Source organism: Halictus rubicundus, chromosome 8 (genome assembly GCF_050948215.1).
Source record: "Halictus rubicundus isolate RS-2024b chromosome 8, iyHalRubi1_principal, whole genome shotgun sequence".
NCBI lineage: Eukaryota > Metazoa > Arthropoda > Insecta > Hymenoptera > Halictidae > Halictus > Halictus rubicundus.
The window spans coordinates 11,249,258-11,265,594 of NC_135156.1; the positions used below are offsets into that span (position 1 = coordinate 11,249,258).

Genomic DNA, 16,337 nt, shown 5'->3' on the forward strand with positions numbered 1-16,337 from the left:
CCTCGAAGGTAAGACCTTCGATTGACGCGCGTAGGTAATCCGCGTGTCACAAGGAACGACCGTGGCAGGCAATAAATCAGAGAAGCGCCTCGACTCGAACAAAGCACGCAAAAAATCAAGGACTCGAGGATGGCTCGACTAAGCTCGACTTCTGGCGACCAGATATGGCAACTACAATAGATCCATAAAATACTAAAATTCTGAAGAAGAGTAACGGCTTTCTGCCACTACGGATAGTTCGGTGTTATTGCGTTGCTAAGTCGGAGAAAACGTGCAAGGCAGATGGGGTCGTCTGAACAACCCAACCCCTACTCGCTCTGCGCGGATGCGGGTGGTTGTTACCAATAAATCAATTTTATGCGGCGAATTCCGAAATCTTCCCGAGAAATTTTCCAAGGGTTTCGGAGAAACGGAACAGTCAGGTTGCTTTCTTTATTTTCATTTTTCTATTTCAGCTCCGAAACCAAACAATTCTTCCGGCCTAGAAGGTTTCTATTTTATGTACACGAATTTTTTTTATTTTATGGATACGAGGCTGATATAATACCTCGTACAATAGCAAGTAAAGCTAGGTAGTTTTAGTGTTAAAACAAACTCTAATTTGTCACTCGCGAAGCATAAAACGACGCTTGTTTGTGATCTGGTTAATGCGACGCACTCGTTGACGGATAACAAGGCAATTTGTTCGAATTAGATTCTTTATGCTAGGAGAAAAAACTACTTTGTTACACGGATAATAACGCTGCTTATTAATCCGCAACGTGCACGACTCATTAATACTGGCAACAGCCTTTCGTGTTGAATAACAGATCGTTAAGGTCGATAAGCATGGCATTGTTTCCCACCGGCGGCAACCGGGAACCACGTGAACCTATCATTGAGAGAACGTACCACGGATCCGCTAATTTATACGTTGCAACAGCTTACTATATTTCTGTCCAACCATAATTTCTTCCACGGTTTGAGAAGGAGAACGAACCCGTCCACGGAGCAAAAAGATGCGATCGAAAAATGTACGACAGGATACCTCTGTTTATCCGTTGGAGTTTTTTCACGTCGTTAATGGAGCTCAATTAGTGTCTAATTCAGCTGCAAGAAAAATGTGTACATTTCCTAAGTTGTTGCACCATTATTACGAACCGCTGCCGCCAAGAATTAATTAATTATCCTTGAGACCTTATGGAAGAAAATATTGTCATAAGGATAACTAATTCTAAATTGTTATACAATTTTTCTTAGCGTCATGAGATAATGAAATTCATTCATTTTAATTCAGAAGCTGTAAGTACTATTTTTATAAACTGTTGCTGTGCGATGATTTATTTTAATTGGAACTTTAAACAGGAGAATTGCCACAAGATTTACGCATCGTCTAAGCTGCTACATAATTTTTATTTATTTTAATTGACACTCCGAAGAGGAGAACATTGCCGTCTACGAGTGGCTGACTGCCATTTGGACGTAAACAATTTTTCTAACGCGCTCAATTACAAGCCACTACAGCTGTAAGGATAATAAATACGTTAATGGTAGGCGTTCCTTCTCGGAACCATTAATAAACTCTTCTCACGAATGATGTTTAACGATGCTTACCGTAATTACTTATTTATATGCTAATTTATATCTATGCATATGTAAGCAGATGTAGCTACGTGTAAGAAGTGGAGTACAAGAAGAGATGACACAGGATTCTTATTATTTTATAAAAAGTGAACTGTTGGAGATACTGAAAGTACAGTTTCAGCTCGATTAAACAGACACGTGTTCGCCCTTGGCCGCTGGTGCCCTTAATTCTTTTTAATATGTCCATTGCTTTAAATTGTGCTTACCCATTTTTGTCATAAATGCATAAAATCCGCAGTCTACTAATATAACAGTGGCATAATCGATCCTAGAATAATATTTCACCCGTTTTTGTCCTTTAAATCAACAAATCATGTTTCATTTGTACGGTAAAATTTCAAAGAAATGCATCTTGCAACACAGACAGGGACACAGACAAGAAGTTTTGCAAAATGCAGAAATAGTCAAATGGAGAACGTGTGAGGTTTGAAAAGCAGGAAAATTTGTTGATCTCACCCGAGCAACTGGGAAGTCCTCAGCCGAGGAGGAGAGAATTAACGAGAGCAGTTTAATACACTCACCAATTAATCTAAACACCCCTTAAGAACACTTTCTCGCCACTTTGTCGAGATTGTTCCCGTTGGTCCGCGATCCCCGGCAAGTCTCTCGCGGAATAGCGTATCCAGCTTATGCAGGAGGAGAGAGCTTTCAGGTTGAAGAGCTTAAAGCTTGCTCGGGGACGATCATTTTTAATCACGCGGAGACAGATAGAGCGGGAGCGGGACCGAGAGTGCGCGCGCGAGAGAGAGAGAGGGAGAGAGAGAGAGAAAGAGAGACACAGGGTAGAGAAAACGGGGGTGGAGGCCGTGTACCTGTGTGCAGGCGTTTTGTGTTCCCGCCTTTGTCGCAACGGCGCCATTGTCCTCGCGATTCTATAGGATCGCAGTGTCGGGGTCCTCCGCGAATTGTTTTCTTCGCGAATCTTGCGCGAGCTCTCTCTCTCTCTCTCTCTCTCTCTCCCTCCCTCTCCCTCGCTCCTCGCCAAGCCGGTGTCCTAGACACGATTACGTCCACTGTCCTCGTGATTACGGGAACCTCCCACGAAAATTCTAGCTTCGTTTTCCACCCCTTTCTATCTCGCTGCAGGTTCGCCAGCGGTTCGAGTGAATTTTCGAACGGGAGGGTGGAAACTTCGAACTGTATCGCTCGCGGCGGAAACAATCGCGAACTTCTGCGAGAAACGGAAGTCAGGTGTGAATGGAATTAACGCGCGCGCGGATGCTGATAACAGGGATGCGAATTGAATGTTTCTTGCACCTCCGAGCGACAAGCTGCATCAAACAATGCGTCCAACCTGCGCTCCGACGACAAGAATTTTTACTGTATGCTAATTGAAAGTTCGTACGCTTGTTCGTATACTTTCATTTCTATTCGATGCACGCGTTAATTATGAAAATAGCGAGAGAACTGCTTCGACTTAATCTTGTCATTTTTAGAGAGTAATACGTGTAAGTCACTTGTAACGCTCTGTGCAGGTTTAACACTATGGTATTCTTAAGTATTCTTAATTCACAATTATCGAAATCGTAAAGATGCATGAATTATTGAACATTTCTTTGGGTATATATTGTAAAAGAAATGGCTAGAAATTTGGACAGATACATTTTCGTTATTTTTATAAGGTAATGTGGAATAGGCATATTTAGTGCCCCGTGAACCTAATGTTGAAGAGCCTCTGTTATCGTGGAGGACCAATCCCGGCTTTCGAATAATTCTAAAACGACGTCTGGAACGTATTCTTGTCATTATTCGGACTCGATTACTTTCGTCGCGAGGACAGCCAGACGAAGCGACGATACAGTCATCATCCCGGCATCGATCCCGGTAATTCCCCTTCGCGTGCTCGTCCTTGCCTTCCTTCTTCTCGCCCATCGTCTAAAATACCCGGGCTCATTGTTGTCCGGTAAAAACGCACGGAGAACGTGCCACGCACTATGACAATGCAAGACAGAGAAAGAGAGAGAGAGAGAGAGAGAGAGAGAGAGAGAAAGCGCGTGCACGCGCATACAGACGCGAACGGACGAACGGACGAAGAAAAAAAGGAAGAAAGAGGGTGGAGGCAGTTGGGGGTGGGAAAGAAAGTCGACAAAGAGGGAAAGGTGGTGTGCGGATGCAGCGTGGATAGAAAACGCGCGGTGTGTACAAACACGGGGACAAGGATGGCGCTAGAGGGCGAAGAGAGCGAGAGAGAGTGAAAAGGTGGGAGGAGATAGGAGGGAAGAGGAGACTCGAGAAGGTTGGAGGCAAAGCTTTCATCGTAATGAAGTATTTCTGTCGGTTCCCGTAGCCTCTCTCTTCGTCCTCCGAGTTCTTTCGCGTGCGTTAAAGAAACGACTTGTCGGTTTTGCGCGCTCATCGACGTTGAAGCGAATAGAGGGCCACCGGGCTGCGAGCGACAGAAAAAGAGAGGATTGGGAGAGAGCGAGAGAGAGAGAGGACATTCATCCTCCCGCACGCCGAAGGACAACCCTATTTAACCCTTCGGGGCTGAGTCGAGCTGCGTTTTCTACGCTTACCCAGAGCGACTCGATTTCCCTTCTTCCTCGAGCAACTTTCTGACTGGTTTAAAATTGCTTCGACCTTCTCCCGGTTATCTCGTTGAAGTCCTGCACCTTTAACCCTCCCATGGGACCCCCCGAACCTTTTATGCCTCCTCGAAATTGTTGCACAAAGGAGCCTCCACCATTTTCACTTTGAATGTTTGTTTGACCGATTTTGTTTCACTGACAATCTTACACCTTCAATAAGTGCATCAGAGTAAAATCAGAGTAAAATCAAGCATTGGACAGAATTTAGGAACAAGCATTGTTGAACTCAATGTTCAAGATTTTATTTATAATACTTCACTATTGTGGCCTGTAAATTATGAAGGAAATAAAATTGTATTAAATTCGAGTGGACCCAGTCTTTTACGAATTTCGTTAAAGTACAATTCGAATAGTGCCACTTATATGAAAATGTAAGATTGAATTTTAATGATGCTACCTATTTTAATATTCAAGATTAGCTTTTACTGGCCCTGCCTACTTGAATATTCAAGATCAGCTTCGATACTCGATTCTGAAGAAGATGTAAGAAGTTTAAAAAGCATAACGATTCTTTATCAATTTAAAGAATACAGTACACAACACTAATACCTAACATTTAACAAAAAAGCATGAGAAATAGTATGCACAACCTACAGTAATTTCTGCAAACGTGTCCTCTTAAATCTCTATTGTACGATCAGGATTCCAAGACAAGTTGAACAAAATTTAAATAATGCACACTGTAAAAATGATGAGAGACTTGGTTCCAGAGTGATTTATCTATAAAATTCTCAATCAGTTGATAGTGCGTCCTCAATCCCACCGATCATCCCCTAAATTGCTAACCAAAGAGGCCAAGTAACCGGCTCTCCTTCATCGAATCAAACTCAAAGAAGAAGTCTCTCCGGGCAAGCAGAGAAAGGATAGAGCGAGCAGAGAGAGAATCTGGAAGTTTCGTCGGAGGAACACGATCACGGGAGAGTCCAATAACCAGATTAGCTTAGGCCATTTCCCAATGGAGCGCTCCTTCGCTCGACGAACCGTCCCGTCGCGCACCCTCAATCTCGGTTCCGGTATAGTTTTGCACCGGGTCGATCGTGAAACGTGTCGAACTGCCCGGCCGAAAGATAAACGGGGGATGGTCATCTGCTAATTGACGTCGTAAAATTGCCAGCGGACACGCGGCTATCATTGACGATATTTCATCAACGTGGCAGTGGCTCTGTCCACCCTGCACTATGTCAGTTTGGCCACTTGTCCACGACAAATACCTAGAACTTTTCATAGAATCCAGCTAGAACGATGAAACCTTTTTCAAACTAAAGCTGAAACGTTATAAACTAAGGGAAAAATATAACTAAAATACGACGCGTAATTTTTAACCTTGAAAATATTTATTGAATTTGACTTTTCGACAAGAGACTTTTTTAAGAGAGACCAACTTTAATATTTTCGAGGCTAGAAGTTGTTCGTAATTTTTTCTTCCTATTTTTCGCTAATTCTGTAATGTTTTAGACTTAATTTTAAAAAAGTTTCATTATCCTATCTTCATTCTGTAAAAAGTTATACGATTTTGTTAGTGTAGCGACTCCCAGAGCTCGGCGCTCGAGTCGACTTCCCGAGGAATTGTTTGCACGATGACGAGGAACGCGTTTGCTTATTGTTAGCGAGATACCGGCTCCGGCCTATTTGCGCTGTTAATTACAGTGCCATGAGCGGCTAATTGCGCGGAACATTTGTTCGAACGATCTTCGCCTCTTCGGCTTTTAAAAGCTGCTCGACGCAAATACCCCCGGCGACTTGTTACCGGTGTTATCGTTTCTCCGTGTAACCGATATCGATAACAGATATTGCATACACGTCAATAGAAGTTTCGTTTGCAGCCGCGAATTAATATTTACCTGATATAAATAAACAGACCCCGAAAGTGATTTCCGTAGATTGTTGGAAGTTTCAACCCTTGCGAACCAATTTTGTGGTGAGATTTACCGATCTAAAGGTTTATTGCACTCTCCATAACATAACTAAGTTAATAATGAACAATGTTTTGCACGAGCGATGTTAATATACGTTCTTGAAACGATACAGTAGAGTAGGATGCGTGAAATTATGGGAATATTAGATAGTGAAGTTTTACTTTTCAATTTTGAGTAACGTTCCATGAAAACTCGAGGAATTTTTATACTACATCAAATGTTTATTCTAATGATTAAAAATGGTTTCGTTGAAGATTTTGTTTCCGGAAACCCCTGTACATTTCACAAAGTTTTAGGTACACGTTTGCGCAATCTACATCAAACGCGTCCGATATTTGAAAATTGTTTGTCTACTGCATCCAGTTCAATTCTAGAAGGATGTATGCAAATTTCACGTTTTGTTCGAACAAAATTTCAGCAGCCTGAACGGTTTCGGGCGACAGGGGCGTAACAATGGCTTGTCTATTCCAATTAGCAACGCGCAGGCGACCGGCACACAGAAACCATGGACAGCGAAATAGGCAAGCTACTCAATTATTTACCGCGTAGGCGTGCGCGACCGTGGTTGACCAGCCGTTTATATAGTTTAGTCGAGCACGGTTTGCAACAGAGTGCAAACTTTTCAGTCGGCCAACTACCTAGCACGCGAAACCGCGTGTGTTCGCGTGTCCAACTGAACAGTCCGCCAACTAAAAGTCGATGCTGTTTGTCGAGCCTGAGCAAACGAACCCGGCGAGAGAGAGAGAGAGAGAGAGAGAGAGCCGGCTCCTAAACCGTTCTTGAATGGAAATATCAACTCGGAGGAAAGTTCGACCAGTTTTCTTGCCCACTAAGATTCTACCCGTGGAAATGTTATTGTTATTAGGTATCTACGAGCTTCCCACTGGCCATAAAGTAACCGATTTATCGCTGGTGGAAGCGATTTCTGTAGCAAATAGCCTTCGCAATGCGGGGGGAAAAATGTGTGCTAGAGATCTACATAGTTTCATTCAAATTGGACGATAGGTGAACTGACACGTTGTTGGCTTAATTGTACAAACGGAGCATCTATATTTTGAATTTTACGCACGGGGAACTACTGCGACAGATACTCTTTTTGTTGCGTGTGTAACGAAGCGTCATATATTCTTAACCCACGACGATTTTTATCGATGCATTTACCCTTATCGTCAAACGTTCCACGACGAACGCATCGATAGCCACAAAGAAAGCCTCTCCGTTTATTCGAATACATTTCGCCAGGGCCACGCGAGCAACATTCACCGGCTCAAGGACCTCCCTAAACGAGCCTGCAACTCCTCCTCGCATTCAGCCGATCCAACAACCTCCAAACCCCACTCAACCACCTGAAACCGCAACGTAAAACCACCTCAACCTTGAAGAACAACGCGAAACCCGAAAACGTTGATCGAGTGTCCCATTCACATTACAATGTGTGTCGCGCCCCTGAACCCTCCCCATCACCGGAAGCTGTCAAACGGGTTAACAATTTCGCCGGAAACCGCGAATAAGACAAAGACAGTTAGTATCGCCAAGTCGAGAGAGTACTCTTTCGAGCAGAGAGCGGTTACTATGGCGTTCGTGACGTTCTTTCAGTGTTTGCGGGGGTTCGAGAAGGTTTCAAGGGGTTGGAGGACGAGGGAGGGTTTCGGGGAGGGGGTTGCAGGATGAAATTTGCAAAATGCTCCGACAAGCTTTCGCACGTCACGGAGAGCGCATCGGTTTCTCGGACCTTTTGTGGCGTTCGTGGCGCTCTTTCGGGGTTGCAGCGGATGGATCGCGTGAAGCGGGGGTTGGAGGACGGGGGATGGTACCGTGGAGGCGTGGGAGATGGGGAGGGACGCAGGATGAAATTTGCAAATGCTCCGACAAGCCATCGCGCGTCGCAGAAGAGAGCTTGGACACGGGGTTCGCGGGGATGGTTTGGCGAAACGCGGGGGTGGTTCGGGTGGGGTTGTATATCAAGCAGAAATGTACGGTGCGCCGGGAATACGGCGGTAAAAGAGCGACGAAAAAGTGTCGCTTCGACAAAGGGTGCAAGCTGGAGAAGAGAAAGGGGGCGAGGGGCGGTAGGAGAGGGTAGTTCGGAGGAGGTAGAAGAGGATCGGAGGGGCAGAGGAGGAGGAACAGGGGGTGGAATCCCGCGGAGGGAGGTGGTTCGAGCGTGCGCGCATCATTTTTGCCGAGGAGCAGGCACTTCCCTTATTCGCCGTCGCCGGGGGAACGAAAAATGGGGGTAGAAGAACCGAGGCGAGGAAGAAAATGACGGATAAAGAAGCTTCGAGGGGAGCCGCGGGAACTGGGCTTTGTCGATTCCCGGGTATTTAACGGAAATACCAACCGGAATACCTTCGTCCCCGTTCGTCTTTATCTCTCCCTTTCTTTTCCCCCACGATTTCCACCCCGTGTCTCTCTGTGCGCTGCCCCGTCTCCCTCTCTCTCTCTCTCTCTCTCTCTCTCTCTCTCTCTCTCTCTCTCGCTTTCTTTCTCTGTACTCGTGTCTCTGTGCGTTGCCCGTGTATTTCTCACTGTTTTCGTGTGTGTCGCCGGAATAATTCGAGCGCGTGTCGGTGAACCAAGCCACACCGGACCGTCGACGCGCAAAGCAAGGAATTCTGAAAGGGATGAATCGCGGGGAGGAACTGCCGCGTTCGAATAGACTGCCGCGCGCGTTCGAACCAAACCATCGTGTTTGATTCTCGAAAATGCGATTAACGCTGTGTTCGCCGCGACGCGCGTTCCTTCCCCGCTTCTTTACCCCTTTCTCTCTTCGCTTTGCTGTGCGCGCTCTCTTTTCCCCCAATCTCTCTTTCCCTCTTTCTCTCTCTCTCGCTCGCTCGCTCGCTTACTCGATGTTTCCACGGATGAGCTTTGAACGATTGTTTCGGGGGAAGATTTTTTTGAACCGCGCTCCGTTTGCCGCGCCCGTTTGGATTCGCGCTAATTGCTTTCGGCGATGGAAGAACGAGCCGGCTCTGTCACCGGTTCTCTTTCGCTTGTTTCCCGTTTTTTGAAGGTGAACGTTGCGCGCGATCCTGACACAGATATTTTCGAACGGAATTGTTCGCCGCAACACGTGATTTACGGTGCGCGATGCTTTGCGATTTTCAGGATGACTGCGAGAAGTTGAGTGCGATGTTGAGGATAAATTTGAACGTACGTGCGTACACGCGTGCAGTGAATTTGAATGAAAACAATAGAGACTTTCTACATTGTTCGAGTTGCTGCACGATGGATACACTTCGTTTGTGGAATGATCGCAATTCCGAAAGGAAGAAATGCTCTCTCTTTCAAGATTGCGCGAAATCAGTATTGACAAACAGCGATGCAGAACACCGATCCATGCTCCTCGGTTGAAAAGCAGACACAAAGGAACGTGCTAACGAACGAATACGTATGTAGAAATTAATTCGTAGCTGTCTTAATGAATCAATTGTAACTTTATTTCAAACTTAAATCTTTCCACCATCGTGTTGGAGATTGATTAATATGTTCCGAGCCGTCGGTGTTAACCACTTTCAAGATGGAGTGAATGCGTAGAAAATGACGAAGATTATATCGGAGAGTAGAATACATTTCAGTTTGCAAGCATTTAATAAGTCCTCGAACGAATGGCTTAGAATTGATTAGACTGCGGATCTTTATGCACAATAGATATTGTCTGCATCAATTACAGTACACAGTAGCCATTCAGAAGTTGTTTTCTTTCCCTAATGATTTTAATAAGTTGAAAATCAGCATTCTTAAATTCTTTCGATGCTTCCACTGTTTTAAATTCTACCAACTCATTGTCCTCATAAATGCATAAAATTCGCAGTCTATTTATGATATCACTAGACTGCGGATCTTTATGTATTTATGAAAATGTTCAAAAAATGCTGTAACACAAAATACAATAGAATTTCGTACGATTTTTACTTGTTTCTGATCCGCAGAGGCTGTACCCATGAAAAATATGACTCTATTTCATTCTATTTCCTTAAAATTTGCCTACAAAAATTAGAAATTGCATAAACATCCGCAGATATTACACTCGATCGAGTAAGTTTGAAAGGTGCTCACCTAGCCTCTTGGAGATCTCGCTGTTGTGCATCTTGGGGTTCTCCTGGGCGATCTTCCGTCGCTGGAGCCGTGACCAGACCATAAACGCGTTCATCGGCCTCTTGATGTGCTCCACCTGCGCCTTCTTCGCGGTCGGGCCTAGAGGGCTGCCGAGGCCAACCCCCATGGGGCCGACACCCGCGCCACCGGGTGGCGACGTACCCGACATGCCCTGCATACCGCGCAGGGTCTCCGTGAAGGAGCCGTCGCACATGTTGCCGCCGGCTCTGTAATTAAACGCAGCCACCAATTAGTAACCCCAGCGGGCACGTTAATGGGACACGCCTACGTGAAAACAGCCACCGACGACCTCGAGTCCGAGTGACCGAGGAAGGAGAAGGACAGAGAAGGAGAGAGAGAGAGAGAGAGAGAGAGAGAGAGAGAGAGAGAGTCCCGAGGGCATCCTGGAGTGTCTATTGTTTCAACACGGGGTCCGAACGCACACCGTCGGAGACAAACGTCGTTCCCATCTGATTTACGATCTCCACGACATTATCTTGGATAGTTAGCCTCTGGACGAGTCTTAGACGCTGATACACAAGAGATTTTGAGCGAGATAGGGGCTGAAGATTGGTTTTGATAACCGGAGCTGATTTTAGGGAGCTGGGACGCAGCAATCTGATCGACCTGACCATTCTTCTTGGCCATTTTGAGGTACATTAGTGAAGTTTGACGGTTCGACGATGGTAACAAATTTTTAGGTGATTTGGGCAGCTTCTTTTGTGAAGGGAACTGTGGGGAAAACTGAAGGGAAAAGTGTCAATTCTTGTTTGAATTATTTTCAGTTACATTAATATTTAATGGTTAGATTATAGGAGTATGAATGAAAATGATCGAATCAAAAGCTCTTATTTCTTAGCTCTTAATGTATCTGTGAATATTTGAAACTCTTTTTAAAAACCTGCCGAGATCCTCAACTGAAATGAAGTAATATTAACACAGAATGTATGCGTTAATAACGATCTTGTAATACGTTTGCAAAGTACGTTTCTCGAATACAAAATTATTTGTAGAAAAATGAAGGTGCGACTTCGATGTCGACAGGAGGTATGTGTATATTAATAACAATCTTACTATACGTATCTCAAATATAAAATGATTTTCAGAAAAATAATTACAATTACACAGTCATAATAGTATTAAGAACATGGAAATGCGAGTCGATTGAACAAGGACCCAAACATAGCTGACAAGGGTAAACGTGTGCATACATCTTTTAGGTTGTTTGAAATGCACTTTGCTTTATTCTTTCATCGCGCAGAGATGTAATTTACAAGCAGGACCAAAGTACAAGGTAAAAATGCGTTTCAACTTGGAAAATAATTTTCAAAACAAATTCCCATGTGAACGGAAAGGAGTCTACTTTACACGAAGGTCCATGAGGAAGGTCAAAAAAGCTCGGCTAGAAATGTCCTCTAAATCGACCCTTTCCGTCAGCTCAATATTAGCTTCTGTGAAGCCTAAAACGTCGGTGGAATAACTAATCCGTTGCGGACGTATCGCGTAAAGGCGAGTTTGAGCCGATTTCCCTGAAAACCCAGGCATTCCAGCCTGGTGGCTTTTAATTGTGCGCCACCGACACGCAGAAGAACCGAGCGAGGGCACTCGTGCAGCCACTCCTCACGGTCCTGGTAATTGCTTATTCGTTTGCTCTTTGATTCACAAGCAAATTAATCTTATCCTTTCCTCGTATCAAAGCCATTAACCAATCTCGCCGCGTTGCCTCTCTCCCGCCGTCTTTTTACCCTAAATGTCACCCTTCGCTCGGTTTCTGCCTCTCTCCAACCATCCCCCTTTTTCGACGTCTTCTACGATCCTCTCTCTCCCTCTCTCTCATTCTCTCTCTCTCTCGCTTTCTCTCCTCTCGAACTAATACAATTACACGCGGATCTCCTTGAGCATTCATTAAGAAAAAAAACCTGTAGTGGTTGAGGGAGTTAACCCGGGGGCGGTAGTTACGATTTTGTAGGGTTAGAACCACCCTCGGCCAGGGCCACCCTCGAGTGTCATTCAGCTCGGATTAATAGATACGTTGGTTAGCGAGGTTGCAGGGGGCGCGAGAGGAAGAGAGAGAGAGAGAGAGAGAGAGAGAGGGAGAGCGAGAAAGGGGGTGGATAGGGGGTGGAAGCACCAGCGGTTGCTTACGAGAGAGCCCGAGTGTGCTCGGGGGTGGCTCAACGGGGAGAGAGAAGATGCTGGAAGTAATGGCTGTTGACAACGAGCGACGGGGGATTAGGAAGTGCTAATTGAATGTTTAGGTCCCGGGTTCGAACGACCCACGAGCCCGCACGCAGCAATTTACATATTGCTCTCTATGAGGGAATCTCTATTTGCAACGGCAACGGACCGACAGGGATCTGATTTTTAAAGGACCCGACGAGTGGATCTGTGCGATTTGAAGGCGGCGACGCGAATAGTGACACCGGGATGATTTACGTTTGATTGAATCGGTCGTAGCACTGTCTGCTCCTTTTTTGTCGTGAAAAGTAGAAAATAAATTTTTATCGCGGTTTCTGGATAGAGTTCTTATGTATGTTTGGAACAAAATTGAAAAATTAAACAATTAGGTAAAAGTATATACGAGCGGGTATGATGCGCTTGTAGTTCTAGATTTATCGGTAGCGGATTTTTGCACAAAATAAAAATTGTCTACGTTTATTGTCAGATAAAGAAGCTACATAGATATCCATTTCTTTTCTTAAACATTCTGATCTTCCAAAATTCACTTTATTTGGAAAAATCTTTTAGGAAAGTGACGATACGATAGACTGTTGAATTGTGCTTAGATACAAAATAAAATGACGCTAATTTGTCACAAGTGTACGAGATAAGCTCTTTTACATTTCAAGTTAATCGAGTTACAATCTATCGTGAACAGACTGCAGATTTACACATTTACGACAAAATTGATTGCCTATAAAGTGAAAATCACTTTAGATCTACTAGAATTGACTAAGAAAAAGAAAAATTTCTAAGAGACTCCTGTTTCTTACAACAGGTGTAACAAATACTTATTTTGCATACAAATCCACAGTCAAGAAGATTGACGAGGAGATAGCAACAAACTAATAAGACTCGATACAAACTATCGGTCCGCTCGTGGTCCGATCACACGTTTCTACTGAAGTTACATAATTTATATAAACTATTTGACCGAACCGGTAATTTGTAACGAGCATTAGTTTCCGTCGAAAGTTTTGAAAGATCTCCGGAGTTGTACAATTTGAGTACAAAGAAATTCGATTATATTTATATAATAATTAGACTGCGGATATCTTTACGCATTTATGGCTTCTGAAAATTTTCAAAAAATGTTATAATATGAAATTCCACAGAATTTAGAACGATTTTTATTTATTCCAGATCTGCAAAGGCTACTACCACTATAAAAATTAGATTTTATTTGCTTCCTCTTTCCCAAAATTTGCCTACAAAAATTGGAAATTGCATAAACATCCGCAGTCTAATAACAATGTAACGCGGTGATTGGAGACACGGACTGACCGTATAGTTACGGAGCTCCTCCCCCCTTTTCCAAGATTCATGAAGCTATGTACCGCAAGGCTACCTCAATCAAGTGTAGAGTATCTTCAAGTAATGAAGAGCGAGGCACATTTGATTACCACTCGCGGTGTCTGTACACAGTTTTACGCACTGCTTCTTGTGTGCAAAGGCAATTTTTCAGCACTTAGTTCACACCTCTCTTATTTGCCTCGATAAAGAAAATGGTAAAGATATGCAAAATTGATTCGAAATAACCGTGAAAAATGAAATTTGTAAAAAGGAATCGGTGTATAATCGAAACCGCGTTGTTCGAGGGAGTACTCTACATGCAATAAAAGGGACAGCAGGGCTATCGACTGAAATGGTATAAAAGCTTCCTAACTCTATCCGCAACAAGTATAATAACACCCAACAGGTTAATTTAAGTAGATACCACCTGCAGACCGGACTAAAGGGAACCATCCGCCTCTACAATTTACAATATCTTTTCAGGATCAATAAATCAAGATAATGGGTTTTGAACTTCCTTTGGAAGGCTCGCTACATCTAGAAGGGAAAAGGTTCATCTTCGTGACGAAACAATTTCTCCGAAGACGAAAGTAGTTTAAATATAAATAAATCTTCGCTCGGTAATTATCGCGCAGCTTCTCAATTTTTTGTTTTCGCGTATCTACGTGTCAGAGAGCATTTGCAACAATCACCGTCGGTGTTGATAAACACGGAATGAGCCGTGTTTATATCCTCACTGGCAAATTTGGCGACGGATAATAAATGCACGACTAAGTTTTTGTCGGATCTATGAACAAAATCCTCAAGAAAATTTAGGGTACAGTCTGGTTGTAAGGAGTTTTTAAATGCTATGGTAAAACCGTTTGAAAGGAAAAGTACCGTGAACGCAAATATTAGGTATTCAGAATTTAGTTCATTCAGGTTAATAGTTTTATACGAAGTTAAACACGGTGGAGGCACAATTCTCATGCGACATTTTTTGGATCGTCATTAACACAAATTTCTCTGTATAAAACTCACGATTTCCATTAAATATCCGTTCGTTTGAATTGAACTAAAAATTCATTTAGAAGCAATTTGCACACGCTACAAGCTCTAACCAGCTTCAAGTCAGTCTTCCAAATTAATATTATCTGGTAAATGTCTCGCAAACGCGACTCAGTTCATAAATTTAACACACTGGGTGCTTTCAAACTTCCACAATCAATTCAGAAGCAACTTAAACACACGTTCGGCTCGAAAGCAATGCCCCAAAAATCTAACTCGACTAATCGTAATTACAAATCCACAGAAAATCGCGAGAAGCTTACACCCCCTAACAGTAATCCTAAACCGTCGCAAGGACCACTTCTCGTTAAACAAAAAAAAAAAACAAAAACACACCGGCTCAGGACTAATTCGCAAACGTTCCCAACCTCGAAAGGGCCAAGTTACCGGTCACAATCGGTCCCGAAACCACTGAAAACTCACCTCATGAAGTGGCCGGCGGCCCGTTGGTGCAAGTCCAGCTCAATTGTGGTGCCGTGGTTGAGACTCTGGGCCTCACCGATTCGTCCCCAACGATCGGCAACGAGCCCCGTGAATTGAAACGCGTCCGTCGAAACGTGTGTAACGAACAACCAATAACAAAATATAGCAGGTCACTGCACTGTCATATCAGACGATCCGCGCACTTCGTGGTCCAGAAAATCGGATTCACTGTTACGTTCTGCCACCGGCCACTGTTGCGTTGTTTACCGATTTCGTCGGTGTGTCGCGGCGCGGGGTCCGTTTACGTCGGCATCTCGTTCGCTTCCGGTTTCGTGACGACAGTCGGTCGGAGAGAGACTAGGAAACTCGTGTTGGCGAACTCGCAGGCATAGACCCGCAATCGGCGACGGACGAGGACGAAACACAGAATCGCGACGCTCAATGTGCTTCCCCGGACGATAGTTTTGGGAGTGTGCACGCACAACCCGTCGCCCGGAGCCGATCCACGGTGTCCCTTCGACTCGTCGGGTCCCCCCACCATCGGGTGGCCAGCGGGAAAAGGTCGCGCGGACCAATCCCAGCCGCCGGTGGGCAGGGCTTCCGAGCTGAACGCCGTATCGCTCGCGAACGCGATTGGCTGCGGCGCCGAGGCCGTCGATAACGAACCCGACCTGCGTTTCCTGCGCACCCCACAGCCCCTCTTATCGTGGATTAACGAGAGATACCCTCCCGGACCCGTGGCCCGGTCCACCCTCTCCCGACCGTTCCCTTGTTTCGACGTTCTTTCGCGAATTCGCCTACACCGCAACTACTTGCCGCGATTCGCACACGCTCGCTGCCTCCTTTCCCGAATTTTTCCACTGCCACCCCCGGGACTCGGAATTCTCCGGCCGGAATCGCAAATTTGTTTTCTAACGTATCTGCTCCTTTCGAACGTTTGCTTACCATTAACGCGACCAACGCAAAATTGGAATTGTTTTCTAACCTTCCGGGGACGTCCGTGCTGATTCTCAGGGTGCGAGTACAACGCAGTTGCGATACTAGCGAGGCGTCGAGATACAAATGTAGGGTAAGGGACCCAATTACTGTGCCTGTATTAACACTAGGTTTACGGAGCATTGAAAGT

At 44.7% G+C, this 16,337-nt stretch overlaps 1 protein-coding gene across 1 annotated transcript in view; it reads right to left on the reverse strand.

Annotated features, from left to right (window-relative positions):
- Positions 1-15,669, reverse strand: part of LOC143356877 (uncharacterized) — a 36,008-nt gene extending 20,339 nt beyond the window's left edge. The window contains exons 1-2 of the mRNA XM_076792925.1: positions 15,212-15,669; positions 10,190-10,455 (exon numbers count right to left, since the gene is read on the reverse strand). Of these exons, the coding sequence (XP_076649040.1) occupies positions 10,190-10,455; positions 15,212-15,216 (271 nt within the window). The 5' untranslated portion in view covers positions 15,217-15,669. The remainder of the gene's footprint in view (positions 1-10,189; positions 10,456-15,211) is intronic.
- Between the last annotated feature and the right edge of the window lie 668 nt (positions 15,670-16,337).